At 35.5% G+C, this 15437-nt stretch overlaps 1 protein-coding gene across 1 annotated transcript in view; it reads right to left on the reverse strand.

Moving 5' to 3' along the window:
* The window catches only part of TBC1D8B (TBC1 domain family member 8B), a 62213-nt gene extending 47207 nt beyond the window's left edge, over positions 1–15006 (reverse strand). Inside the window, 17 exon segments of the mRNA XM_045817460.1 lie at positions 2554–2568; positions 4722–4728; positions 4999–5033; positions 5932–5952; positions 5955–6011; positions 7500–7509; positions 7511–7566; positions 8321–8417; positions 8419–8451; positions 8453–8563; positions 10806–10904; positions 11425–11470; positions 11472–11549; positions 12293–12352; positions 12354–12541; positions 13885–13955; positions 14988–15006. Of these exon segments, the coding sequence (XP_045673416.1) occupies positions 2554–2568; positions 4722–4728; positions 4999–5033; positions 5932–5952; positions 5955–6011; positions 7500–7509; positions 7511–7566; positions 8321–8417; positions 8419–8451; positions 8453–8563; positions 10806–10904; positions 11425–11470; positions 11472–11549; positions 12293–12352; positions 12354–12541; positions 13885–13955; positions 14988–15006 (1003 nt within the window).
* Between the last annotated feature and the right edge of the window lie 431 nt (positions 15007–15437).

The following is a 15437-nucleotide window of genomic DNA, read 5'->3' on the forward strand; positions in this document are numbered from 1 at the left end:
ATACCCATGCTGAGGCACCAGAGGATGCCACCCAGTAAAGAAGACATCAAGGAATGGACCATTGTTCTGGAGGGTGCCTGACTTTAATTGGCACCTTCATAGGAGCATTGGGAATCGAACTAGTTACTGTGACCCCTGCAAAATGGAATCCCAAGGAGCGGATCACCCTAGGAATAGTTTATCTCTGTTTGGTCTCTGCATTTGGGTTTATTGTATGCTTCGCTTAACAAATGCAGCCCCTGTCTCAGCCCCAGCCTGCAAATGTAATACCCCCGGGCACAGGATTATGCTCAGCGGTAAAGTGGTCTATTACTATCTCCCAGGGTCAGCTTTCAGCTCCTCCACTGACATGCCATCCGGTTGCGTTCAGCCACAACAATCCCTCTGCACTTGGAGAGGGAAGATATACCAGGCTAGAGTGATATCCAGGACCATAGGATACCAGACCCGAAAGTGTCAGGCATATGGGACCCTGCATCCTCTGGACCTTGGTCCAACACCTGGGGCCACAGTGACTTGTCGGGCAGCCGCCAAAGTGTTAGCCCTCCAGTGGTACCAACACCAGTATCAGCATTAATCCTCCCAAGGACCTCAGCCATATAGCCAGGTATATAGTGATGCTAAAGGGATAAAAACACCTTATAGCATCAAAGGGGGGAATTTGACAGGACATAGCTGAGCAGTAGCTATTCTTAGGTAGGAGCTGACCCGCAGCCATTCCCAGATAAGCAGTTATCTCAAGGTCATACACTAACCCCCGTTTTAGCAGCTGCACTCCTTTCTCATCCTCCTTCTGCCTGTGTAACAAGCATGTAAAGGAAACTCCAGCTTGAGCTCATTGCTCAGAATTTGGAATTCCCCTCTGAGCCCACGCACGTAATGAAGGATCGTGCTCCGCAATCTCTCCCATGTGTGAGTTATTTTCCGCAACACCAAAAGACTAGCAGCTGATTTCTCAAAAGGAACCTTGCAGGTAAGAAGGGGCTGGAAAGAAGTATCCAAAGTCATGAAAGGCAAGGACCTATATCCAAGATTACTCTATCCAGCAAAGCTGTCATTTAGAATGGAAGGGCAGATAAAGTGCTTCCCAGATAAGGTCAAGTTAAAGGAGTTCATCATCACCAAGCCCTTATTTTATGAAATGTTAAAGGGACTTATCTAAGAAAAAGAAGATAAAAAATATGAACAATAAAATGACAACAAACTCACAAGTATCAACAACTGAACCTAAAAATAGAAAAATAAACTAAGCAAACAACTAGAAAAAGAATAGAATCACAGAAATGGAGATCATATTTAGGGTTATCAGTGGGTAAGGGGAGAGGGAATGGGGGATAAAGTACAGGGAATAAATGGCATAAATGGTAGGTAGAAAATAGATAGGGGGAGGTTAAGAATAGTATAGGAAATGTAGAAGCCAAAGAACTTATATGTACAAATCATGGACATGAATTAAGGTGGGGGAATGTGGGTGGGAGGTTGTGTGCAGGGCAGAAAAAAAAAGAGAAAGGACATAAGCCCTGGCTGGTGTAGCTCAGTGGACTGAGCATCATCCTGTGAACCAAAATGTTGCCAGTTCGATTTCTGGTCCAGGTATATGCTTGGGTTGTGGGCCAGGTTCCTAGTTGGTGGTGCAATCACATTGATGTTTCTCTCCCTCTCTTCCCCTCAGAAAAATAAATAAATAAACTTTTTTTAAAAAAGGGATATAAATACCATAAAAATAATCAGTCAGAAAGGGAGAATACAATATCTGAAGTGAAGAATACATGATAAGGAATCAGCAGTAGGTTAGATTAAGCAGAGGATCAAATCAGCGATTTGGGAGAAAAGGAAGCAGAAAACATTCAATCATAGAAGCAAAGAAAAAAAAACAAAAAGTTAGAAAAGTTTAAGAAACCTCTGGGACAACATGAAGCATAACTACATCAACATCATGGGGACACCAGAAGGAGAAGAGAGACACTAAGGGATTGAGAACCTATTTGAAGAAATAATGACCTAAACTTTCCTAACCTGGTGAAGGAGAAAGTCACACAAGACCAGGAAGCACAGAGAGTCCCAAACAAGATGAAACCAAGGAGGCCCATACATAATTAAAATGGCAAAGGTTAAAGACAAAGAAACAAATTTAAAAGCAGCAAGAGAAAGACAGTTACCTACAAGGGAGGCCCTATAAGTCTGTCCACTGATATGTCAAAAGAAACATTTCAGCCCAGAAGGGACTGGCACAAAATATTCAAAGTGATGAAAAGCAAGGACCTACAACTAAGACTACTCTGTCCAGCAATGCTGTTATTTAAAATTGAAGGATAAATAAAAAACTTCCCAGATAAGAAAAAGCTTTAAAAATGTTCATTACCACCAAAGCAGTATTATAAGAAATTTTAAAGGGACTTCTATATTAAAAAGAGAGTTAAAAAAGGAGGTATACAGTTATAAAAAAATAAAATGGCAATAAGTATATACCTATAAATAATCAACTTTAAAAGTAAATGGATTAAATGCTCTAATAAAAGACATAAGGTGGATGAATGAAAAAGAAAACAAGACCCATATATGGGCTGTCTACAAGACACCCACCTCAGAATGATACAATCAAACTGAAACTAAAGGGATTGAAAAATACATGTATTTTATGCAAATAGAAATTTTCAAAAGCTGAGGTAGCAATATTTATGTGAGACAAAATAGACTTTAAACAAAGACTATAATAAGAGACAAAGAACATTACATAATAATAAAGGGATCAATCCTATATGAGGATATAACCCTTGTAAACATTTATGCAAACATAGGAGCACCTAAATATATAAAGCAAAACTTGATATACATAAAGGGAGGGATTGATAGAAAAACGTCATAGCAGCAAATTTTAATATCCCACTGATATCAATGGGTAGACCTTCACGAATGAAAATCAATAAAAAAAACCCCAGCAGCTTTAAATGACACACTAGACCAGATAGTTTTGATATTTGCAGAGCATTTCACACCAAAAAGCAGAATATACACTCTTTTCAAGTGCACACAAACCATTTCCTAGGATAGATCACAGGTTAAGACCACAAAACAAGTCTCAGAAAATATAAATAGAATGAAAGCATCTATCAAGCATCTTCTCTGAGCAAAATGGTATGAAACTAGAAATCAATTACAAGAAAAAAACTGAACAACACAGTAACACATGAAGGCTAAATAATATGTTACTAAACAATGAATGGGTAAACAATGAGACCAAGGAAGAAATCAAAATATACCTTGATACACATGAAAACATAACAGAAAATCAATGAGACACAGCAAAAGCGATCATAAGAGGGAAATTCATAGTATTACAGGCCTATTTCAAGAAAAAAGAAAAAGCTCAAATAAACAACCTAACCTTACATCTAAAGGAATTAGAAAAAGAACAACAAAGCTAAAGTAAGTAGAAAGAAGGAAATAAAAAAAGATCAGCTATGAAATAAATGAAATAGTGAGTGTACAAAAGCAATAGAAAAGATCAATGAAATCAAGAGCTGGTTCTTTGAAAAGGTAAACAACAGTGATAAACCTTGAACCAGTCTCAGGAAAGAAAAAAAGAGAGAGGACCCAAATAAATAAAATTAAAAATGAAAGATGAGAATTAAAAACAGACACCACCAAAAACAAAGAATTATAAGAAAATATTACAAACCATAAGCCAAGAAATTGGACAATCTGGAAAAAATGGATCAATTCCTAGAAACATATAATTTTACAAAACTGAATAAAAAAGAAACAGAAAATCTTAACAGAATGATTTAAAAACTCCCAACAAACAAGAATCCTGCACTGAGTGCTTTCACAGGTGAATTTTACCATTCAAAGAAGAACTAATACCTGTTGTTCTCAAACTACTCCAAAAATGCAAAAGAAACACTCCCAAGCTAATTTTTAGGAAAAAGCAAGCATTATCCTAATTCCAAAACCAGAAATTGAAGACCATACAATTGAAGACCACACTTCCATTATGAAATGGGTACTATGATCATGAATAGGAAAAATTACCATTGGTAAAATGTCCATATTATGCAAAGCAATCTATAGATTTAATGTAATTCCTACCAAAATACCAATGGCATTTCTCACAGAACTACAACAAATATTCCAAAAACTTACATGGAACCACAAAAGATCCTGAATAGCCACAGCAATCTTGGGAAATAAGAATAAATTTTGAGGTATCACCTTGATTATCAGACTATACTACAAAGCTATAGTAATCAAAACAGCATGGTACTGGCATAAAATCAGATATATCAATCAAAGAAATAGAATAAAGAGCCCAGAAATAAACTCGATATGGCCAATTAATATTTGAAAAATAAATGAAGCAAAATAAATGAACGAACAATATTAAAAGATTCCTAGACACAGAGAACATACTGATGATTGCCAATGGTTAGGGGAGTTGGGGGACTGGTAGAAAAAAGTAAAGGAATTAAAAAGTACAGATTGGTAGTTACAGGGATGTAAAGTACAATATAGGAAATATAGTCAATAATATTGTAGTAACTATGTATGTTGTCAGATGGGTACTAGATTTATTGGGGTAATCACTTCATAAATTATGTAAATGTATAATCACTGGGTTGTACCCCTGAAATGAATATAATATTATATGCCAGCAATAATGAAAAATTTTTTAAATGTTTTAAAAATTTAAATTAAAATGTCACATAAAAAAGGGAATCTACTTTTCCCCTTTGTATTTAATCCTGTTTAAAAAAACAATAACTTGGCCCTGGTCAGTGTGGCTCAGTTGGTTGTAGCATTATCCTGTAAACTGGAGGTTGCAGGTTTGGTCCTAATTTGGGGTGCATAAGAGAGGCAACCAATCGATGTTTCTCTCCCTCTTTCTCCCCTCTCTAAAATCAATGGTCATGTCCTTGGGTAAGAATAAAAAATAACTTAAATGATATTCTTAGATGATAGTACCTTTTTCAAGGCTGTTTTTTGTTTTGTTTTGTTTACTGATTCTGCTTCCTTTTTACGTACAGGCATCGAAACTAGAGGAAAAGAAGACAATTGCAATTTGTAAAATATTTAACAAATAGCTTTTGTTGAAAAAATTTATATTAAGACTTTTAAGTACATTGTTTTCTTCAGTTCAACAAACCAATTTTAGCTCACCTGACCTCCAATTATTAGAAGAAAAAGTATTCAAAAACTTGTACAGTAAAAAGAACAATAGGAAGAAATCTATATGAAAATATTCTTAGGGGGAAGTATACCAAATAGTACATATTTATTTCTGGGTGCTATTTTCTTCTTTGGGTCTTTCCTCAAATTAAATTATATTACTTTTATTAAAAAGAAAAACATACTGGAAGTTCGAAGACTGACCTTATAGTTCTGATTGTGGTAATAACTCATTGTGAAATCAGTGGACTTGACTGAATGATTTGTTAGGTCTCTTCAAATTTAATGTTCAGACACTAACATATAGTTACCATAAACACACATTAATCATGACTTATTCTTCTGTAAGACATTCATATTTTGGAAAAGAAGCAAAGGACACAAAAATAAGCTCATAAGCCTTCCAAATTATGTCTTGGAGATAGACTCATCCCTGTCTCCTATACCTACAGTGATGTATAATACACAGTCACTGTTTGAACAATAGCTATGACCTTCAATCAATCATCAAAGATTCTATTATCTTCATTGTGTTTTTAACAAGGGATGAAAATGATGATATATTTTAGAAACTTCTTCAACATAAGTAGGAACAAACTACATTTTCTTTCTAATTCTCCAGGGAACAAGAAATTCCATACATCAAAACCCCAAATGCAGTTTAGTCAGTCATAATTAACCCCAATTTTACTAGTGGTAGCTGGATAAAAAATATTTAAGCTAGGAAGATCTCTACTGAGTGAGTATTTTTGAACAGATATTTACCATGGAGCTGACTGAAATAAATTCTTCCTTAGAAAGTTCATCTCCCTTTGAAGGGTCCTTGAATTTCACTTCAACATAAGCTGAAAATAGATTACCAAAATCAAATTTACTAACAACGAGGGAAAAGAAACAGGTCCTTTAACAGCTCAAGTATATCTGGGGGCAGAGAGTTAAGTAAAGGGTTTCTGTGAAATAAAGACATATGAAGAAATGTGGAAGTGGTATTCTTTCATTGTATAGCAAATAACAAAAAATACTTGATCACTTTGACTTCTATTATTTCTCCTATTTGTTTTTAATAGTTTTCCAAGAGCCATTACAACTGAAAGAAAATGTGGCTTGGAAATCTCTAAAAATGTGACCTTAGTCATTTAAAAATATCTTTAATAATAAGAAAAACATGAAATTGAATGCTCTAACAGATATGTAGTGTTCTTTCTATTTTTTGACCATTCTACTTAAACATATTCATTACATGACAATATTAAACATTTTAATGGCAATTTGACTTGACAATATAACATCTTTCATAATTAAATCATTAAGAGGTTTGTTTTAATGCTGTATTTGTGATCTGAGTGTATGAAGAGTTAAAGATGACTTTCAGATTTTTGGTCTGGTAAAAGAATGGTTCCTGGTTACCCTGGGAAGACTCTAAAAGAGATCCCAAGTGTAGTTTTAGACAATGCTGGGTTTGTGTGTGTGTGTGTGTGTGAATTACCTTATCTAACCTAAAAGGTACTTTTGCTAAAGGTAACTTTTGCTAATATGTTCCTTTACTTTAAAGCCTAAGACTGTTTTCCCAAAATATGAATCAGGCTTGAAAATGGGAGCCTCTTAATAGTTAGTGGGAAACACTTAAGTAAACTGGAATGGTGTGGTAACTGAGGCAGTATGGTAGAATAGAAAAACTTTAGCTTGGGAGTCAGACCTCCACTTGAACCCCAACTATGCAATGTATTAGGTGCATGATCTTATGCAAATAATTTCATCTTTCTTACCCTTAGTTTCCTTATTGTCAAAGTTGGAAGTATTGTATAATACCACCTTTCAGGAATATTGTATGAATTACATATAAGAATGCATGTAAAATAAATGCCTTGACAGAACAAGTTTTCACTCAATAAATGGTAGCTTTTGTTTCCTTTTCTAAATGTTCACTGTCCATAGCTTGGTCTCATTTTTCTGTATAATTTGTAGTATTTCACAATTTTGGCAGTTTGTCTAAAGTTAAATTTTACTCTCTAAATGCCAGCAACAATAAAAATTCAACATTATACCAATATTCAAATGATAGGTAGTTCTTATATACAAACTATCTTTAAATTGACAGACCACTAATAGAAGGAGAACTTGTAAACCCATCTGTTACACAGAATCTCTTCTATAGATTTCACTATATCTATGTATCAGCAAAAGTACTAGTAGTATGACCGATGGACCACAATAAAGGAATTACCTTATATATTGAGCATTATGTTATTTGTTAAAGTGGGATTATATCTGTAATTATATTTGTTAAAATGGAATCAACTCCTATACATCATTAAAGACTGTTAAACTCTTACCTGGAGGAATAATACATCTTAAAAATTAGTTTAAGCTTCTCAGTAAAACCTCCATTGTACATTATGTCTGTTCAATAAAATTGAATTGCAAATAGTCACACATCCAAAGGACATTCAATCAATTCCAGCAATACAGATTAATTAAGGTACAGATATTCACCTGGAATTAGAATTCAGAAACCTTCCTTAAGCTAACAGTTAAATAACCACCCAGTCATCCAGATTCTCTCTGTCTAGAGTGTAAGCAAAATCCCCTTTATCAGAGGGATAAAATGCTCTTCCTGCCAATCTTCCTTTCCCCAACCTCATATTTCTTCTTTCTTTTGCATGTGGCCATATGCCTCAGTTGAGGAGAGAACTCCCCTTCAAGGAAATATCCCTGATGAGAAAGAATGCTTGGGTGTTGGAAAATAAAGGAATGATAAAACTGGTAGCCTATTTCCAGGTACAACATGTTTGTTGGATATTTCTCTGCCACTGTTTACCACTATGTGGTTGGATTTTTACTGAGGGAGAAGGTTGTCTTAAAGTATCCATTTGCCTGAGTGTGGAAAAATCAGAACATTCCCTTCCTTCATGTTAACTGTTAAAATATCCATATCTAAAAGTTTGCTTCTTTTGGAAGGGTTGGGACAAAATGAGACCAATATACATAGATTTAGCAACAAACACAGAAAAGGGTCTAGTTTTTGCTAAAGCTGGAAACAATGTAACTCAGGCTGAAAAAATCTGACTAAATTGGCAATAATAAGCAGTACAAATATTTTTAGGGGTACCTTTATTTTTTGTTTGAAAAAAGAAAATATTCGATATTATCCTACCAATTGCAGAGGAGAATTCTTTGAAGTTTATAAGGCAGTCAGAGTTTTTGTCCAACAAGGCAGTCTATGGCAGTCTGAATGTCCATAAAGTTAGTTTAGTCTCTGTTTGCAGAAGTAGCCCAGGGACTCAATGAGTAAATATGACACTCTGAACTGCTGGCAGTCAATCTGATACTGTTGCAAATATGGCAGATGGGTGTCATGGTGCCTCAACACTGGACAACTCAAACACCAATAATACAAAAAAAGGTTTTAGTTCTAGTTCCCTTTCTGAAGTTTTGTTCTGTTCTTTCATTTGGGCTCTATTTCCTTGTCTCGGTGCACCTGATAAATTGTAAGGGGGTGGGGCCTTAGGTATTCACCCAGGCTGGGCAACCCTTTTTGCTGCCTGTGGGGGGAGGGGCTGGAGAGGGAACAATGTAGCTCCCCTGCTCTAGCGCAGTTTCCAATGGACTCTCTGTGAGACTGGGAGTTTCTCCCACCACAACCACCTCTGCTGTAATCCACAGTCACCTTTGAGGCTCAGTTTCACTTTCAGCCAGCCCCACCCACGAAGTCTGCTATCTTGCCTCAGTTTTTCTGAGCCAGGCCAGTCCGAGGGGTCTGCCTCCTGGTCTGGTTGTTCTTATTGATTTTTTCTTTAATTCCTTGGTTGTCAGTGTTCCATGCAGTTTGACTTTCTGGAGCTTCTGGTTATTTATTGATTTTAGATTGGTTGTTATCCTCCTTTTGGCTGTGCGAAGAATCAAAGGGTTTCTACCTATGCCTCCATCTTGGCCAGGACTCCCAAGAAACTCAGGAAAAATAGTTTAGTTTATTCTTCTAAAATTCCTGTGTAAGAGAAGGATTTTTAAAAAACCTAATAAACATGTGACCAGTGAAATAAGAAAGACAATTTTATTTTTTTATCTATCAAATTGGCACAAATTAGATTTTTAATATTTGATGTTGGGAATGTAGGAGAAAAGGGAACTCTTACACACTGTTTGTGGGACTGTAATTTGGTACAAATCATTTGGAGGATAATTTGGCAGGACCTGTCAATTTTCAAATGGGCAAACCCTTTGACCTAGTTTCTACTTCCAGGAATCCACCTTACCGATATACTCTTACAAATGTATAAAAATAGATATACAAGGATGTTTAAATAAGGTATTACTTATAAGAAAAAAATACTAAATGTATATCTACAAGGAATAAAGTATAGCATATCCATACTATAATATACTATTCAGTACATTATGAAAAGTAAGGTAGATCTGTATGTACTAATATACAATGACCATGATATATTTTTGAATGAAAAGTTGCAGAACAAAATGATGATTATGCTCTCATTAAAAAAAACAACAACTATATTACCTGCTCTTATCCCTGCATACAAATTTATGTCTATAGATATACAGAAAAATGATATGGAAGGACATATGCCAATCATTTTAATATTTGTTACTCAGGGTAGAAACCTTTATTTTTTACATTTATGGAATATCTGAATAATTTACAATAAGCATGTATTACTTTAGTATTTTTAAGAGTTAATATATGAAAACTAAAACAATTCTATGTTAATTATATCATAATAACATCACTGATTTAATTGAAATCTAAACCTAGAATCTTAAGAAATATTAATCTTTTCAGATTTTTACCTCTGAGGACTTGGCCTTTAAGCAAGTATGTTTCCAAATAAACAATACATGCTCATGAAAAAAGCTCAAACAGTCCTGAAGGATATATACAGCAAAGTAAACCTGTCCCTCTTCTGATTAGTAGTCTATTAATCCTGATCACCAGGGGCAACCAATATTAACAGCTTCTTATGTAAATATTCAAATATTTAAAAATGAGAGTATTAAAAAAACACTGTTAGACATTCTCCACTTTATCTTGAGTATCCAGGATAATAATACATATTAGAAGCATTGAGTACTATGTAGGTCAGATGTTTTCATTGGTAAAGCACATCACAAATGCATTATACTTAAATGCCTACATCATAGTATTCAGTATTGAAGGTCAAATAATACCAAAAAAAGTTGGAGAAACCAATATAATGGACTGGGTGAAAAAGGTTAAGAGATTGAGACATATGGATTGGTAGTTACAAAACAGCCATGGGGATGTAAAGTACAGTGTAGGAAATACAGTAAAAAATATTATAACTATTATAGTACCAGGTAGGTACTGGAAATATTGGGGGGAACATGTTGTAAAGTATATGATTGTCTAACCACTATACTGTTCACCTGAAAATAATACAAAATATTTAATGTAAACTGTAATTGAAAAAAAAAACAATTCCACCCTCAAAAGAAAATAACTTATTTCTTCCCCCAAAATATATAGTAAGCTAAGCTGTGGCAAAAATCTAGTTCAAATGTTTAGTTATTCTCATTTTCTTTACATAGAATGATAATGTTTTTTAAAGTTGAAGAAAAAATTATTACTCCAATTGATTTCCCCCCATTCAGTGGTTACTCACCACATTCTGCTTTGTCATTTCCTCCTGGGTCTGTATCAAATACAATCTATTTTGACAGTGCATGCTGTGTATATCTTCACAATGAACATTACCATATTTCTACAAAAATATGATTTCAGTGAATACTCATTAATAATAAATATCTACTTCTCTTACAATTCAATTTTATCAAACGTAATTCTCAGAGGCCTTCATTCTCTTTCTAGCTATTTTCTAAACTTGTTCAGTTTTTATACAAATTCTCACCTCCCACATTTCATTTTCTCTATATATTCACTGGAGAGAATTCTATCTACTATGTGCCTAGAATAAGTACAAGAACATCGGTAAAATTCTTGGTTTCTAAAAAGAGAATAATTTTGTCCATTTTATATAGTGATAGATATTTAAAAGTGGTAATTATTTGTGAAAGCAAGTGAATATCATTTCATTTAATGATAAGCAAATGGAAGCATAGGAGGGTACATAATCTAGGAACAGTTCACAGAACTCATTTGTAAAGTGAAGTCATATTTTAAAATTTTATCTTATATTACTATCTTACTCTTAATATACCACTAGAGACATAACTATAGATTATTTTAAATATGCTATGAAATTATTTATATTAAAATCTTACCTCATTTGACTCCCTAATCAAATCTATAATATCCACTCTGACTTCTTTTTTCATCACTCCCATTTGAACTTTGCTGAACTGTTGAAGGCAATGGGCTATCCTTATTAGTGATACTGTCAAAGAACCTATCCAGAAGTGATAGTAATACAAGAATTAGTGGAAGTAAATAAAATGCAGAGAAAAATGACAGATAATTTCTCCATAGTTAGTCAGAGGTTAATTTCAACTGATGGAATATAGGGTATGTAGAGGCACGTAAGGAGAAATAAGTTAAGAATAGGTACACCAATGCCTTAACATACGGAGTTATAAATGTTAGGGTGAGGTATTTATTATATTTTATTCTGTACATAATGGGATTTGATGTACTATTTCAAATTATACAATTAAATATTCATTTCACATATACATAGCATGTGCACACATGCATGTGCACAAACACCTACACACCCCAGTGCTTTAATACAAAACAGCATCCATAGAAAAGACACTAGGAAAATAAAGCTCAGCCTACCCATCTAGAAACCAGAACAATTTCCCCAATTGGATATTTATCATTATCAACTACCCATTCCCCTTCAAATTACTTTTACACAGTGATACTTTATAGCTCAAAATGGGAGTATGAAAGTTATAAAATAATGAATCAACAAAATTAGTGTCTTTCTTCAAAGTGATTTGCTTTTGCTATACTCTACTTGGAAACAGGAGTAGACTTGAGGCCTAGCTTTTTTATTCAACTAGCTCTGTGACCTTAAGCCAATTTCTTCAAGTTTCTAGGCTTACTTTCCTCACCTGTCAAGTAAGGGATTGAACAACATAATCTCTAAGGGGCCTTCAGATTTAAGTGTTATGATTCTTATAATACCTGTTTAAAGCTGTCACATCTTCAATATCATCTTTACATGCCAGCAGTTTGTCTAAATTAGTCAAGTATTGCCAATACCAGTTGTAAAACGGTCTTTAGTCCATCATAGAAGAAACAGTCCACCACATTCACTGCACTTTCAACAGGTAGTACACTAATAAAAACTGTGAGTAACCATGAGAGAGAAACTGAGGAAAAGAATGTCATATCAGTCATGTGTTCTGTCAGCTGGGGAAGATGATCCCTGATCTACCAAGGCACTGGGGGAACATGAAAAGAAGTCTAAAAATGAACACCTTTCAAAACAACTTGTTTCTGATATTTTCCACTTGTACTAGTATGCTCATATATCTCGTTTGTCCCCTAAATTGTGTCTTGCATCAAGAAACTCACTTCAAATTCATTTGAACAATTATTTATTGAGTTGTTATTATATGTAGAAAGCTGCTATACATCAATTGATGAAATGGTGTTATCTTCAATAAGCTTAATATCTAGTAGAACTCAAATAGACAAATGACTAAAAAGAAAGCCCATATAATCAATGACCTAGCTATGATGCTAAGGGCTTATGAGGGTACAAAGGAGAGACCATGTATGGTTTTAAGGTAGGAGATCATAAATCTATAAATATTTGATGACTAAAGACAATACTACACAATTAACAAACCAAGAACTTTGTTCTGCTTTCAAACTTTTCATATATCTATACAATCACATAACTATGGAGATTCTAAGCTAATCAAAATCTATCTCTTATCAAGAAATTATCCAGCAGCTCTCAATGCTTCAGATCACCATTGTTTTTTAGCAATACAGAAAGAAAAAACTTAAAATTTCTACTTTATTAAGAAACAGAGAAGCCCTGGCCAATGTGGCTCAGATGCTTGGAGTGTTGTCCCATAAACCAGAAGGTCATGCATTTCAGTTTAGGTTAGGGCACAGGCTTAGTTTGCAGGTTCGACCCCTGGTCAGGGCAGAAACAGGAAGCAACCAATCGATGTTTCTCTCCACATCAATGTTTTTCCCTTTCTCCCTTCCTTCCCCTCTCTGTGAAATCAATAAGCAAGTTCTTGGGCAAGGATAAAAAGGGAAATGAAGCAGGTTCTTTTTTTTTTTTAAAATCAACATTGCCCTGGCCAGTGTGACTCAGTTGGTTGGAGCATCATCCCATAAACCAAAAGGTCACGTGCTTGATTCCAAGTCAGGGCACATGCCTAGGTTGCAGGTTTAATCCCTGTCTGGATGTGTAGAAGAGGCAACCAATCAATGTTTCTCACATCGATGTTTCTCTCTTCTCCTCCCATCCTCTCTCTCTAAAATCAATGTGCATGTCCTGGGGTGAAGATTTAAAAAAAGCAACATATTAAACAATCATTATTTAGTTCCAAAAATTTTTTTCTTGAGTGTGTCAATGAATGTGGCATTTTGATACTGCTTGCATTTGATCAATTCTTCCACATGATAGGTAATTAGACAGACAAGAGGCACATGAATTGTTTAGAAAAGGAATATGTGTTTCTTCATGTGTGTTTCTTGTTTTTAGCAATGATTTGATTATTAAAATAATCAGGCAACATTCATTCACATACAGCAACCAGAAGCCAAAAAGCTTCTTTATCTTTTGAATACAGAAGCAACACTGAAGTCAAATGTTCATTTCCTAAAATTAATAGAAAAATTAAAAAATCTTTTAGATGATCCATTGAATTAAATTACTTTTCAAAAAACTGTTGATAAGTTTCAATGAATAAATAGTTTCAATATGTAATATTGTTGGTGCTCAACCCATTATAAATAATCAGTGGCAGAGAGAGCTAGCTATCCACCATAATCCATAACCCCTTCTATAATAGTATCTGGACATATGTGTGCTCAGCCACACATTTTGCAGAATTCTTTTTAAATAGGTGTGGTCATGAGATCAACCCTCTAACAGAATGTAGGTGAGAAATAAAAATTACAACTAAAGAATAATCATCATGCAGAACTGCCTGAAATATGGCTGAATGGAAGTCCTACAACTAGGGAATTAAATAAGAAGCCATATGGAGACTGGTAGGAAGGGTGGAGATGTAGGACGGGCTGGTCCCACAATCACAAGTGGCAAATTAAAAATTGGGAGGGATATGTGGGCTGCAGTGGATCCCCCAGAGAAGTGAGGCCCCCCAGCCCAGGGTTCCAGTGCCAAGAAGAGATGTCCTCATAACTTCTGCAAAAGCTAGTGGGGAACATTGAGGGAAACAGTGTCAAGGAAAAAAACTGAGGAAAACAGTGGGCCACTGGAGTCCCAGGAAGCTGCTCTTAAAGGGCCTACTAAGACTCATTCCCTCCTAGCTCCAGTGCTGGGGCAAGAGCTCAAAAGGCAACCAAGATATATGAGGAGGAACTGAATTGTCCAGCATCAGAGCAAGAGATGGGGCTGGGGGAAGCTCTCTCCTAGGCAGAAACACTGGCAGAGGCTGTTGTTCTTTTGATGAACCCTCCCGAAACAGAGCCAGCAGGTAGACGCTGTATCTGAGACTCTGTCAACCTGGCTCACACTTTTTGCCCCAACCTGGTGATTCCATGAGGCACCACCCCACTGAACTTTTGGACCCATCCAAGACGTTTCCAGTTCCTTTTCAATATGAATTGCCTGCCCTGGCTCACTCTTCAGATTTCCCTGAAATCTTTCAAATAAGCAGCATCTTACCTCTGCATGCCCCATACATCTTGCTAAGTGGCCATAGGCCTGGCACTATCAACAGCCAGCCTTGGTTTGCAGCTTGGCCTCACCTGGGCACCTCCCAGCCCAGCGAAAGTAGCAGCCATCCACAGATCGCTTTGTAGCTCATTTCAGGTCACCCAAGGCAGAAATTAGGTGGCAACTGACCTTGGCCTGTACCTCCAGAGAGTTCCCAGACCAGTGCAAATGGTGGACATCTTCAGTTCATGTCAAGGCACCACCACTCAACAACCTCTGTTGGGGGTCTGCCACAGATGAGAATAAGTCTACCAAGACATGATCTGCTTGGGAAGGAAAGGTGGCCGATCTCTCAGAGAAGGGCAGGAGCCTTTTCCACAATGGGTTTTTAATGGGTTCAATTTGCACAGTAATACAGGTAAAGCTCACCAATCATTGTCAGGCAGTAATGATCAAACA

This window comes from Phyllostomus hastatus, unplaced genomic scaffold (genome assembly GCF_019186645.2).
Source record: "Phyllostomus hastatus isolate PE091 unplaced genomic scaffold, TTU_PhHast_1.1 phas_scaffold_28, whole genome shotgun sequence".
Classification (NCBI taxonomy): Eukaryota; Metazoa; Chordata; class Mammalia; order Chiroptera; family Phyllostomidae; genus Phyllostomus; species Phyllostomus hastatus.